Source organism: Sarcophilus harrisii, chromosome 3, assembly GCF_902635505.1.
Source record: "Sarcophilus harrisii chromosome 3, mSarHar1.11, whole genome shotgun sequence".
NCBI lineage: Eukaryota > Metazoa > Chordata > Mammalia > Dasyuromorphia > Dasyuridae > Sarcophilus > Sarcophilus harrisii.
The window spans coordinates 83,371,191-83,386,245 of record NC_045428.1 but is presented as its reverse complement, the minus strand read 5'-3'; the positions used below and the strand labels follow the sequence as shown (position 1 = coordinate 83,386,245).

General features: G+C 33.5%; 1 protein-coding gene across 10 annotated transcripts in view; it reads right to left on the bottom strand.

Annotated features, from left to right (window-relative positions):
- Window positions 1-15,055, bottom strand: part of ZC3H13 (zinc finger CCCH-type containing 13) — a 73,644-nt gene that overhangs the window by 35,643 nt on the left and 22,946 nt on the right. For 7 of the 10 annotated variants that reach the window (XM_031958369.1, XM_031958372.1, XM_031958374.1 and 4 more), the window contains exons 8-10: window positions 12,438-12,635; window positions 8,113-8,286; window positions 3,951-4,261 (exon numbers count right to left, since the gene is read on the bottom strand). In XM_031958369.1, coding sequence (XP_031814229.1) covers window positions 3,951-4,261; window positions 8,113-8,286; window positions 12,438-12,635 — 683 coding nt within the window. The remainder of the gene's footprint in view (window positions 1-3,950; window positions 4,262-8,112; window positions 8,287-12,437; window positions 12,636-15,055) is intronic. The other 3 variants (XM_031958373.1, XM_012546323.3, XM_012546325.3) reach the window with 1 other exon arrangement.

Genomic DNA, 15,055 nt, shown 5'->3' with positions numbered 1-15,055 from the left:
GAAAACCACAAAGAAAAAAAGAGCCTAGATACTATCTCTCAAGAAATGAAGGAAAACTACCCCAAATGTCCTAGAACCTGAGGATAAAACAGTCATTGAACGAATCTACCAATCATCTCCTGAAAGAGACCCCAAAATGAAAACTCCAAAAAACAACATAGCAAAAATCCAGAATTACCAGATCAAGGAAAAAATACTGCAAGCAGGCAAAACGAAACAATTCAAATTAGAGTTACCCAAGACCTAGTAGCTTCCACATTAAAGGATCAGAGGATCTAGAATCTGATATTCCAGAAGGCAAAGGAGCTTAGACTACAACAAAGAATCAGCAACCCAGCAAAATTAAGCCATTATGTCTCAGGGGAAAAAATAGACATTCAATGAAATAAGGGATTTTTAATCACTTCTGACGAAAAAACCAAGGCTTAACAGAAAATCTGACCTCGAAACCAACACTCAAGAGAAGCACAAAAAGGTAAACAGAAGAAAAGAAAATATTTTTTAAAGGTTAAGATGTTTATATCCCTATATAGGAAGAAGATAGATATAAACTTGAAAACTCTTGTTTTTGTCAGGGCATTTAGAAGGGACATATTTGGAAGGTATAATTATAAATTGGCTTTAATGTGATGATGTAAAAAAGAAATTAGGGATTAGGATTGTACTAAGAGGAAAGAGGAGGTAAAACGGGATAAATTCTGGCACATGAATTAGCACAAAAGACCTATTATAATTGAGGGAAAGAAGGGAGGGGAGATCTCATTGGATTTGGCTCAAAGAGGGTCCATATTTTGTTTGGTACAGAAATTTGTCTCACACTTTTTACACAGAATTCATATCAAGATAATAGGGTTAATTGTATATCAGGAAAACTATCAGTATAATTGACCATATCAATCAAACTAACAGAAATTATATGATTTTATTAATTAATACAGAAAAAGCATATTAAAAAATATAACATCCATTCCTATTGAAAACACTGGAGAGACAATAGGGATATAAAAATCTTACCCTGAAGGAATGGGATGGGGATTTCTTTTTGGGAATGGGATATGGGAAAGAGTGATAAAAGAGAGGTTATAATGGGGATGGAAGTAGTCAGTACCAAAACACTTTTGAGGAGGAATGGGTGAAAGAAGAGAGAGAAAATAAATGGGGGGAAATAATAGTTAGCAAGTAACTGTAATAAGTATTTCAAAGCAAGTTTCTCTGATAAGGCCTCATTTCTCAAACATAGAGGGAATAAATTTATTAAAAAAAAAAAAAAAAAAAAAGCATTCCCCAATTGATAAATGATCAAAAGATGTAAGTGCCGAAAGGGCTATAAATTCGTGCATATCCTTTGCCCTAACACCACCAACATTTGGCATGAATACCCCAAGAGATTCAGGGAGAGGAAGGGAGGAAGAAGGAGAGGGGAAGGAAAATGACCTGTATGTACCAAAAATATTCACTGAAACTCAGGTCAAACAAAACAAAACAAAACAAAACCCTGCAAAGTCCTCCATGAACTCAACCAAAGTGAAATGTGCTATTATACAAAGTAACAGCAATGTTCTGGGATGACCAGCTGTGAATGACTTTGCTATTCCCAGTAGTACAATCACCCACTACTACTCTGAAGGACTTTAATGATTAAAAATTATATCCATACCCAGAGAAAGAACCGATTGTGTCTGACTACAGACCGAAACATTCTCTTTCTCTTTTTTTTTTAAACTTAATTTTTCTTGAGAGTTTTTACTTTCATTAGGGTGGAAGATCTATGTTTTTTTCCCCACAACTTGTTTTTTATGAAAATGTTTTATATAACTTCACAAGTGGTTTCTTAACTGTGGGTAGGGAGAAGAGAGAGAACCTAGAATTCAAAAAATTTGAAAACAAATTTAAATTTTTTTTTTTCTTTTGAATATAACTGAAAAAAAATTAAATGAAAGAAAAAAATAGAAAGCATGGAAATAAATGGAATTTTCCTTAAAATGGTCAGTAGCATCTATCTAAAACCATCAGCAAACCTTATATGTAATGAAGATAAATTTGAAGCATTTGCAATAAGATCAGGGATGAAACAAGGTTGCCCATTATCACCATTACTATTCAATACTGCATTAGAAATGTTAGCTTTAGCAGTAAGAAAAAGAAATTAAAGGAATTAAGAGTAAGTAATGAGGAAAAAAATTATCACTCTTTGCAAATGATCTGATGGTATGCTTAATAACAGAGAATCAACTAAAAAGCTATTTGAAATGACTAATAACTTTAGCAAAGTTGCGAAATTTAAATAAATCCATATAAATTATCAGTATTTCTGTTACCAAAAAAGTCCAGCAACAAGAGACAAAAAGAGAAATTCATTTAAAATGAGTATAGGTAACACAAAATATTTGGAAGTCTATCTGCCAACATAAAGCTATATGAACACAATTACAAAACACTTTTCACACAAATAAAGTTGGATAAACAACTGGAAGAATATCAAGTACTCATGGGTAGGCGGAACTAATATAATAAAAATGTCAATTCTACCTAAATTAATCTACTTGTTCAGGGCCATATTAATCAAACTGCCAAACTGCCAAAAAAAATGTCCGAAAAAAAAGTCCAAAAAATTAATTTGGAACATTCATTTGGAAGAACAAAGAACAAAGAACAAAAGCTCAAGAATTTTAAGGAAATTAATGGAGAAAAAAAAAAAAAAAAAGCAAAGGAAGGTGGCCTAATTGTACCAGACCTAAAACTATATTATAAAGCAGCAGTCATCAAATCCATTTGATACTAGTTAAGAAATAAAATGGATCAGTGGAATGGAGTAGATTCAAAGACAAAATAACCAATGACTATAGTAATCTGAGATAAAACCAAAGACTCTAAGTTCTGAGATAAAAACTCACTACTTGATAAAAATTATTGGAAAAAATGGAAAATAGTACGGCAGTAACTAGGTACTGACCAACATCTAACACCTTATTATACCAAGATAAAGTCAAAATGGATTCATGACTTAAGACATAAGGGGTGATATTATGAGCAAATTAGGAGAACAAGGGATATAGTTTGTCTTTCAGATTTGTGGAGTAATAAGGAATTTATGGCCAAAGAAGAATATAAAGAACAATATAAAATGAAAAATGGATAATTTTGATTACATTAAAATTGAAAGGTTTTGTACAAACAAACCCAATGCAGCCAGATTAGAAGGGAAGCAGAAAGCTGGGGAAAAAATTTATGTACAGAGCTTCTGATAAAAGCCTCATTTCTAAAACATGTAGAGAACTGACTCAAATTTATAATATAAGCCATTCCCCAATTAATAAATGGTCAAAGGATATGAGCAATTTTCTGATAATGAAATTAAAGTCATTTCTAGTCATATGAAAAAATACTCTAAATCACTATTGATCAGAGAAATGCAAATTAAAATTATGAGGTACATTTCATACCTCTCAGATTGGCTAAGAAGACAGGAAAAGATAATGATAAATCTTGGGAGAGGATTTGGGAAAACTACAGAGTCCATGGCTGCCTGATGGCATGGAATCACTTTAAAGAAATTGAGAAGAAAAAAGAAAATAAAGGAGAAAACAAAACTTGAATAAGAAATGGAAAGGCTGCAACTACATAATAAGACCTGTGAAGAAAATATTGGATTCAAAACCCAAGAAACTAAGTTTGAAGTTCAGCTTTGCTAAGACAAAAAAATTTGTTTGGACAAATCACTTATCTCTATGGACTTATCTGCTGTAGTGTGAACATCATATTTTCTCAACACAAACGATATAGTAGCAGCAACAAAGTCCAAATATATTAGAGAAAACTTACTACAAACAATATAAGGACTGTTACAACAAAACAATTTGGAGGTGCTATGTAATATGTTGTAAATCAATTTTACATCTACAAACTAGGAACTACATGCCAAAAAAGCTCCACACTAGAAATGTGCTCACCCTCCCTCCTTTCATGGCGCCGATCATGTGACTGTGAGGTCCGCTCATGATCATGCCTTCCTTTGTCACGTCCTGGAGATCGATGGCGTGATGGACTTCTCTTTCTCTGAGGAGAAGATGAGGATCGTGGTGGGTAAGGAGAAGGAGTGCGTCTCACTGGAGGAGAAGCTGTCCTCTGGTAGGCTGGGGAAGGAGTTCGTTTCCGTCGGGGAGAAGGAGAATGTCTTTGAATGGATGACCCTGATTGTGATGAAGATGAATGATGCCTGGAAGATAAGGGAGAGTGGCGCTGTCCTGTTGGGGAAGCAGACCTATTGAGGAGGAAAAAGAAATAAATCAGTAGGGGGGGGGGGGGGGGGGGGGGGGGAGGGAGGAAAAAAGAGGGAGAGAGAGAGAGAGGGAGAGAGAGAGGGAGGAGAGGGAGAGAGGTAGAGAGATAAAGTGTGAGTGTGTGTGAGTGAAAGTAAATAAAATGTATATGTGTAGATGTATCAAAACAACTTTATTTTCTATGCAATAGAAAAAATCTTCACTAAATACTAAAACAATATAAAACTCATCATATACAAAAAGCAGATGAGATGAAAATTAATGAAGTAAATTTCTAGAATCATGAAACTAATTATAATGCAATTTAAAATGACATCTAAAAGCAAAAAATGCTATGTCCACTTTCTGGACAACAACTAATGATTTTCCCAATTCCAAGAAGTATTCTCCAGTGAGAGTACAAGCAAGAGTACCTGCTTAAGATTATTGACGGCAGTAGACATAAGTACAGATCAGGGAATAAAAGACATGTGCTAATAGTGAGAATTATATGGTAAATAAATATAGTATGTACTATAGTATGTACTAAGAGCCATAACTTCACAAAAGTGGCTATAAAAACTAGTGGAAGACTAGGGGAGAAGAAAATTGTTACTATATGAAACAATAGATATAATATGTGTTGCCTATTACCTACATTTCTGCAAAGACAGCTAGGATAAAGGTTACCTGGAATGGATTAGGAAAAGAATAATAATGTAGACCGTCTGCATCTCACACTGACTGCTTCCATCCCTGGGTCAGCACAAGATGAGCTCTTCTCTAGTTCCTGGATGTATTTCTTCATTAGCATATACTAACACAGCTAACAGATAGCTAACAAACAGGCACACCAGGGACTCACTACCTACTCCTAGATATTCTAAAATACCTGCAGCATTTGTCCATACTGAAAATGGGGACTCAATGTGCACTTATTAAGTGCTTACTACATATCAAGCACTGAGTTAAATACTGGAAAGAATAACAGGAAAAAACAGCTCTTTCTCTCAAAGAACTCACATTTCTAGTAGGGGAAGACAATGCATGTAAGGTAGACAGAAGGAACCAGATGTCCTGGGGGTTCAGTTACAAGGCAGATGGCAAGTACCAGGAGTCCTTAGGATGTATCAAAGTGTCTGCCCCAGGAGTGGCCTACCACCGTTGGGAAAGAAAGAGTGAGCCTAACAGCAGAAAGGAAAGATCCCAGGGTTCTTTCTAGCTGACTAGGTATAGGAGTGGAGGGAGGTCAGTATGGTCAAGATCCAGTCAAGAGAGGGCAAAAGTGAGCAGGCATCAGAGAATGTGATAAATAACTCTTCTATTTCTGGGGACATCTTACCTAAAATTCTACTTACATGTGTGATTTGGATTCAAATATAATATAACCTTGATAAGAAAAGTAATTTGTTCATTCTTCCTTCTAAGAAAATAATTTAAAAATACTTTTAAAAAACCAACTAATTCCCTATGAGACCATTAAAATTAAATATATTTGCCTGAAAAACTTTTACACACACACACACACACACACACACAGTTTCTCTGAGACCCAAACAAATAGATACATAATGGTAACTATAAAGCATTAATATTTTTGGTGTTTTTCTAAACATCAGAATTTATAAATCCAAATAATTTGTTGTTAACTTGAAAGCAGTTACTTTGAGGGGATATGTATTCCAAAACCCCTGAGAAAGCCCAAAACAATTCTGAAACTGTCTTCACAGCCTATAGCACATTCTTTCAAATGTCCTCAAAATTTTCTGTCTTTGAGGTTTACTTTAGTTTTTACAAAAAGCCTAAAATAAACAAGGAGCAATTCTCTCATGAGTAATGAAAATAGATGAAAAACATTCTTATTCAAAAAATACTTTAGAAAGTTTATGAGCTGGAATGCTAGCCCAGTAAAGAAGCCCATCACCAAGAATCTTTCAAGGACTTCAAAGTTCCTAGATAAAGTTATCTAATCTATCAATCAGATACTGTCATGATTTAAAAGAAAAAGAAAAAAAGCCAAATACCAATTACCTCTCAAGACTAATCTCTCAAGACTAATTTTAAAGATTCCAACAACCAAGAATCTTTCCAAGGTCTTCAAAGTTCCATAAGATCTGGTAGCATGAGTTCCATAAGAACAACTCTACTGACTTCAAACACATTCATTTTGCCTTCACTTTTGATTCTGATATGCACACTGTTGGGGTTTGGTGAATGTCCTATTTTCCAGGTCATACAGGAAAGATGGTGCTTTATTACCAGTTATTATTTTCTTCAAAAACACCACTTTGTTGGCCTAGGCAGCATTTCTCAAAAAATTAGAACAATCAAGTCGACTATTCTTCAGCATTCAAAACAAAGCATAATCTTCACAGAAACTTTATAGGAATCAAATCTCTAAACTTTTTAAACATTTTAGTTGATCTGGTAAAGAATTCAATAACCCATGTTGTACTTTGACAAGGCATCTTCCTTTAACTATTTCAAATAATTTTTCAAACATTATTCCCTTAACTTCCTATTTGGGCAGTGTCTCATTTAACTTTCGCATAGATCTTTATTTCCTTTGCTCTAAGTGAAAGTCACTTACTTTTACAATGACTGAAAACACCACCACACTGTCACAAAAGCTAGCAGAAAAACAGAAAAGTGACTGCTATGCATTTGAACATCATAAAAGCATCCCTGCTACAATCAATGCAAGCCAATTTAAGAAAAAGATTCTTATTACAATATGTATTACAATGTGTAGATGATAAGAGTTCAAACTAGGTGCCGATCTAAAACCAGACCCACATTTAGTTCTAATAATTAAGATCTATTACTCTTAGATTATCAAATTTTTGAGAGTAGTGATAGAGATGAAATTTTGAAATGGCTTGAGTAAAATTTAGCAAATTTCCCCAAAAACTTGTTTCTACATACAGGTGAAGTATTTGAAAGCCAACTGCTAAAGGGCAGAGACTAGGACTTCACAATCTCCAGCCAGAGAATTCAATCATTAATGATCTGTGCAGTCTGAGCTTGGAATTATGATTCATTCCATGTCTCAGATAACAATACCAAGCACGGGGAGCCTAAATTGTGCTTAGGTAACTTGGATCAGAACTGGGACATAACAGAGATACATATACAAGTACAGTTTATATAGCTCATACTTGGTTTAACCATCTGCCCTAGATACATTTACAAGTACAATGTATATTCTAACATTCTCTTTTTAACTCAAGCAAGTACTCCTAAACTCAAATTTGTCAACTATAACAATATATTAACTTACAGCCTCAAAGATCTAACTTGCTCAAACACCAATCAAAAATTGTGTTTTAATTTGCCTGTTTTTAAATGTTGCCCCATTTCAGAACAAAGTGTTTTATTTTGAAAGAAAATCCCCAAAAGATCAGGAGGAGAAGCTGAAAGAGAAAAGCTCCTTTTGTCCAAGAAGGCAAATTCTTAAGCCATGAACCAATTTGATAAAACAAAATTTCTCACCCCAAAAAGCAGGTAACACTTACCAACCTTCCTCCACAAATTGTTTTTCTGAAAGTGCTTATGTAATGTCAGCTAGGTTGTAATTTAACCTCTTAAACAAATCATGTAAAATGTAAAATGTTTAAAAAAAAAAAAAAGTATGAATCTGAATAAATGGATTATGAAACACACTAACCAAAATTTCTTAATACTATCTCCAAAATTTCTTAATACTATCTACAGTGACAAATAGATGACAAAAAAAGCACCACATTATAGATATCAAGCTCCTTTACTTTATATAAGAGAATTTTTCTTCTTAAAATTAGACAAATTTCTGAACCTAGATCTTACTTCCCTATATAAGCCTATGTTCTCCCACCTGCGAGATGGAGAAAAAGAATGCTTTTGAGTCGATGATTTTGTTGGAGCCCGAGAAGCTTGTCGTCTCTTTGCAGCAGGGGGTGAATATTCCCTGGAAGGGGAAGAATTACTGCCAGAATGATCTGCAGGACTGGGGGAACGCTTTTGTCTATGGGAACCTTCCGAAGGATCTCTATTCAGAAAACATACAAGTAGTAACTTGTTAAACAGACATGATGAAAACAAATGATAGAAGAAATGATAAAACAAGCAAATAATATCTGAGCCAAAGCACCTTGAAGAAGTAGTCTTATTAGATTCCAATTTTGCATGTGGTAGAGATGGTATGGGGGAAGGGAATATGTTTGTAGGTATGCCTTTGTGCAAATATATACACATATGTATATGCACACTATATTCCCAATTTAAGAAGAAATCAGATGTCAATGTTAACTTCCAAATCCATATAACATTTAATCTCAATTAAGTTGTAAAAAAAATCTTAACTTCTGCGTAAAATGTTTCAATAAAATAACCCTGCAAAATAGCCATTCTATCAGGAAGAAGAAAAAAATCTTGTTTCTGACATTGTATACTGGAGACAATGAAGACAAGTAGTTGGAATACTACCTACAAGACAATGTCAAAGAATTCTATTTTGAATTCCAGAAATAAAGAAAGTAAAGCTTCAAAACTGGGCTGTTTGAGTTATACCTACTACAAGTAAAAAATTATGGTGAAATAGTCAGTGGTAAGATCATCTACCATTTTCTACTATTGTGGGGCTTTTTTAAAGACAAGCTTGTGAAACAGGATAAAAAGCATTTTTCAAAATTAAATTTTCCCATCATACAGATATATATACCTGTTGGTGAGAAGTCCACGAAAGATTTACACTAGGGGTAAAGGTTTGTTTTTTTTTTTTAATTCAAAAAATCAAGAAATAACAATTCAAAAATGACAACTGTTATTCCACATGTATCTATAATAAACAATTTGACTTAAACTAAACTGTTGACTTTATGGTTAAAAAAAAAAAAAAAGGTAAATTTAACCCTGTCTAAAACAAATGGAAAAAAGGAAAACCTGTTTAACCTCAGCACAGAATTAGAATTATTCCTAAGTCAGCTGATGGTCTTGATTCTAGCTTAAGTTCAGAGAATCATTTAGAACTGAAATGATAAATACATTTTGAAAGGCTGCTGTTATTAAAGGAAATGTCAAATCATCTTTGAACTGGCATTATCCAAAATAAATGAAATAGTGAATGAAACAGACAGTAAATGTAAAATACTCAGATTTTTATATACTGGAAAAGCAAAAGAAAGATACTAATTTTAGGTTTAAACTTGAAACACATTTATTCAAAATATTAAGCACTTTTAAAATATTTTCTCAAGTCATATCAATACAAAAGAATCAATTTCTGGGTCAGCCTTGAAATTTCCTTTTCAAGACCATTTCATAAATAAATTAAATAAGAATGTATTCTACAAGTTAACTTGCATTAAGAAATGACTACATAGGGGGAAAAAAGTGTTCACCAAATTTCCCAATTCAAATCAATTATCTACATTTGTTGATACAATATATTTCTATAAGAATAAACAAAATCCCTAGAAACAAGGTCTCTATTTAACAAAGATGGTCGGATCACAGATACAGTTAGGTGGATTGCTATGACCAGTAATCAAAGAGGCTGGCTGCACACTGCCTAGGTACTTAAAGTCAGGAAAATGTCTATGGCTATGACTTTATGTATTACTAAAGGTGGGACAATTCAGAGAGTCTATAACTACAAAAATTGAGAGGGCCTCCTTTACTGAGAAAGAAGGGATGAAAGAATTATCTGACTAAAGCAAAGTAGGATAGGAAATGTATGCTCTGCAATGAACGAATCCCTGAAGTTTCTATATAATTTTATTGTGGTGATGATGTTTCTGACCATAAAACGTTTATTTATAACTTACCTTTCTTTCTAATTAACAACACTGGTAATAAAGTACTTTTTGTGAAAACGCAGTAAAGTATCATAAACATTAAAAACCTTTTACTAACTTTTAAGTTACTTACCTTAAAGATACTAAGTACAAGTTGTTGTTACCCAGACAGTATGCAGAATGAACCAAAAGTATTTCCTATCTTAGTTCTGTACTTGGCTTTTAAAAATTTAATCCATTTTCTACAATCCAGGGTAATGAATCATGAAATAAGACTAAAAATTTCTCAAACCAGTCCTTTTAGAAGAGTTATTAACAAAAAATAATTAGCTCCTACAAAATGATAAACACCTCTAAGTCAAATGGAAGAACAAGAACTATTTCCTTTTTGTCTCTCTCTGAATTCCCAGCATATTACAAAATATCTTGTACAAAGCAGGAACTTCATAAAATATTTCCTTAATTGAAGCTACAGGATTCAACCTGGCTTTTGAGCTTCAGAATCTTGGATCTAGCCAGAACTGTCCCTTGTTTTCTTGGCTTTGTTCTCAAAGCCCAAGCTGTGAGTCCTGATTTCTCTTGAGTCACAAGGAAGTGAGCCCCAGAATTCCTGGTAGAGAGTTAAGAGGATGGCTGCAAAGTTGAAAGTTGCTAGTATTAAACTGAATGCAATGAAGCCAGAGAGCCAGAACAGAGGCCCTAGGGAACAGTAAGTGCCCTGCAGCTGCAAAAATCATGCACTTTTCTCTAACATACAAATTTAAGATATGGATATGCACTATTTAAAAAAAAAAAAACTATGAAAATACATAATCATTCCCAGGGGTGCTTATTCAAATTACAAAATGATTCACAATGGGATTCCTCCAAATAATAAGCGTTCTCAGTACAATGAAATGTATTTACAAAATCAACTTCAAGAATTTGAAGGCAGAGAAACTTAAGTTAAATGTTAAAAAAGGAAAAGGAAAAAAAAAAAAAATGGTAAATTCCCAAACCAATATTAAAAACAGCCCTGAAAGGATGTTAATTACAACATTGGATTCCACTTATGATTTAATTAATGTCACTTTTCAGGACAGCATCCATTGCATAGAAAGAGTAACACGTTATATATGAGACTTTTATCATTTAGCATCTACAGGAAATAAAACTGGTCAATCTTTTAAAAATACCACCTTACCAGGAATTTACTTAGGGAGTAATAAGAGAGACCAAGTGGTTTGCTCTCTTATTTATCAGTAATTTCTGTAAGCCAAGTGCCATAGAGAAATGCAAAGCAACGAGCATTTTTATTAAGTGCTTACTAAGTGTCAAACTGAAAATGGTTTCAGTTCGATATAAGCAGCCTCATTTCTGCCCTACTGAAATGAAAAAGGGTTGTAATTTAGCCACAGAATTTGGTTTCACTTGTACTTATATATCCCTCAAAAACTAACAGCTGCTTCCAATGCTTTACACCCATGACTATAAATTTTAAACTTGTTATTGAACAAAGGATTTGTTCAGAAATAGACCCAAAATGGTAATGTTCAGAAATTTATAAATCCTGAACTTTCTAATCACATAGTGTTGAAATCTTTCTTTCACAAAACAACTCACTCAACAAATTAAGATGATTGTTCTAACTCCCTAAAACTAAATTCAAATAATATATTTTATGAAACCATGTACCTTCAAAAATTAGTAATTAAAAGAAATTTGGCAATTATGACCTGGAAATCAAAAAATCCACAGATGGAAATCACTGTGGCAGAAATTATTTATATCTTCATCTCTCCTCAAGAACAAAGGAACTCTGACATATAAAGACTTCAATTATGTAAAAACATGATTTGGAAAACTAATCAACTAGCAAGGAGTATTAGACTAACAGGACAACAAAATAGTAAAAACCTGTATTTTGAACAGCAAAATAAATCTTTTTCTTAAACGAAAGAAAAATCTGTGGGATTTACCTAAAATAGTCCTGATTAGTACATATGATTGAAAAAGAAAAAAATCAAGAACTCAAACTTTTCAGTCTTGCACATCAAACATATTTCTGAAACCACAAGAAGGTGGGAAAGTTATCTAAGAATGTTTTCTTTAAAATGCATGGTCTAACATAGATCTTACTATGATGACTCACAGTTCTAAAAATAGAAGCAAAAAAGAAATTTTAGAAAATTGTCTTTCTCCTTTATTATTTCAAAACAACTATATCTCCAATGAAAATACTTCCTCAATGAAACGTAATTTAGGTGGGTAATTCTTTTACCTAACAATTCAGTTTTCCTAGTTAAAATATGCTATAGCTAAAAAGTTTGTCAAACATTAATTTTCTACATTACATAAGAATAGTGAAAACAATAAAAATCCAAAGGCTAAAAAAGATCATAAATCAGAACCCAATCCTACTTACCTCTGCTTCTCTTTTTTTTCTTTATGTCTTTCAATATCCCTTCCTCTATCTTTCCCTTCTCTTGGCTTTTCTTCAACCCGTTCTTTGGCTTTATGTTTTTCTTTATGCTTTTTCCCCAAAGCAGTTTCTTCTTGTATAGGAGGAGGTGGGCTAGGAGTACGAGGTCCTTTCTTTTTAGTCTGGTTGCTTTTAGAACTCCTAAAGGCACCCAAAAAAAGTATCAATTTATCTTCAAAAGGTTAAATTACTGGGAGAAAATACACTTTCAAATTCAAAGGGAAATTACTTTGGTAGAAGTTGTTTATAACTTTATCTCTCCTAAAGAACAAAGGAATTCTAATGTAATGTACTTAAACTGGGTAAAAATATGACTTATAACACTAACCAACTAGCAAGGGATATTTCAAACTAACAGAACACCAAAATAGTAAGAACCTGTTTTTTGTAACAGTGAAATAAATCATGAGATTTTGCAAGTTAAATTCCTTTAACAGTATTAATAAAACTTTCAAAAGTAACATATATGAAAAAATTTAACTACCCTATTTCTAAAATGCCCTTGTTGTTTAATTCTATTCAATTCTTCATGACCCCACTTAGGGTTTTCTTGGCAAATATACTAGTGTGATTTGCCATTTTCTTCTCCAGCTCATTTTGCAAATGAAAAACCTGAGATAAACAGGATTAAGTGACTTACCCAAGGCCACAGATAGCATTAGAGGAATATTTGAACCCAGACCTGTCTGATTCCAGGCCTGGTGCTCTAACCACTATACTACCTACCTGCCCTTTAATATGCCTATATATATTTTTAAAAATAGAAATAGTAGGTATGTTGTTGTCAAATGAGGAATTATGCTGGACATGTCAACTATTCCCCTACCATAAAAACTAGGAACAATTCAGGATGCAAGATCACAGAATAACTATGACAAACATCTTTTGATATTGATATAGCACAAAGAAAAACTGAGAGTGAAATCACCAATTCAAATTAGACAAAATTACAGAGAAGTTAAATATTTTGTCCAAGGTAATACAGGAAGTTTGATAGGAGGTAAATAATCAAATCTGTTTCATCTATCAATGTTAGCCTTATCTTCCAAATACTCCTGTCCTGATTAGAAATAAGAATTCACTATATGAGCACACTAGAAAAGATTAGTTATACCCAGAGGTATGTTGCATTTCACTTTGCTACTAAATATATCCTAAGCCTTTCATATAGTCTGAACCATAAACTGCTATGTAGCTACTAGAGTTCATTTATAGACTCTGCCCTACTAAAATGCTTATTCCACTCTAACACTGCTTACAAACATCAAACAGAACATTTTCCAGACAGAAACATGAGGGTTGGAGATCCATTCTCCATAGTTTACATTACATTAAAAAGTTAAATTTCCTTCTTACTAGCCCAATTTCCTCCTCTAAAGAAGGATTTGGTTGACAAATCTCTACATGTTACCAATTTTGGAGATTTTGTTGTGCACAATCTATAGATTCAGAAAGATTTTTAAAACAACTTTATGCCAATTGATTATTCTTTGGAAACAAAAACCCCAGTAAAAAAAAGACATACTAGTATTGGCTTACTTGTTCATTCTTAAGCTCTTTTCTACACCTCTCAAATTCATTCTCTCTCCTATAATACTCAAACTCAAGGTATTCAATGACAGCAGTATTATAAAAAAACAATAAACATGTGGAAGAAGCCTCTTCAGAGTACAGAGCACTATGCTAGACAACAGTGGAGGAGAAACAAAACTTTAGAAAAGACAGGACCAGAAGGAACATACACTTTAAGTGATAAGACACCAATTTACATTATTACATAGAAAGTGCAATGTGAAATCTGAAGAGAAGCTAAATTATCAATGGGGAGGTAGAAAGGAGGGAGGGAGCATTCAGGAAAGACTCCCAGGTTCAAAAGACTAAAAAGCTAGACTAGAATATAAGTAGCAAATGCAAAATGAAGGACCACCAAAGTACAGCATGTATCAAAGATGGTATCAAGAATCAATTTACACTAGAATTCTAATCCTCTCAATATCCCAGACAACTCTTTATGAAAAACAAAGGATCTGTAAAAGGCTTACTCTGTGTTCCAGACATAGTACTAATTGTTAAGAGTACAAATAAAAGCAAGACAATTTCTGCCCTCAAAGAACTTACATTCTGGTAAGAGAACTCGACAAGGTGAAGGGGGGAGGAGGGGAGAGAGAAAGGGAAAGGAGAAAATATTCACAAAAGTTCTGAGGTGGGGACAACTGGAAAGTGAAGGCAAAAGCACATCTGTCAGACCCGGGGGAATCAAATGTGAAGCCCAAGTTTCTAGTCAGGTAAAGATGGTTAGAGATTAAGATAAATGAACAATTTGTAGGAAAAGAATGAATCTGCATTGTTGAGGGAACCTCACCAGGAGCCGCCTAATGATGAAATCACAGGCCCAGTCAAAGCAAGTCAATTTACAAGATATATTTGTACGTAACACAAACACACACACACACACACACACACACACACACACACACACATATTTATACATAACATCCTAAAATATATCCTCCCTGCCCGTTAGGCAGATTAATTTTCTCCTTCCTCACATATTGTCATTA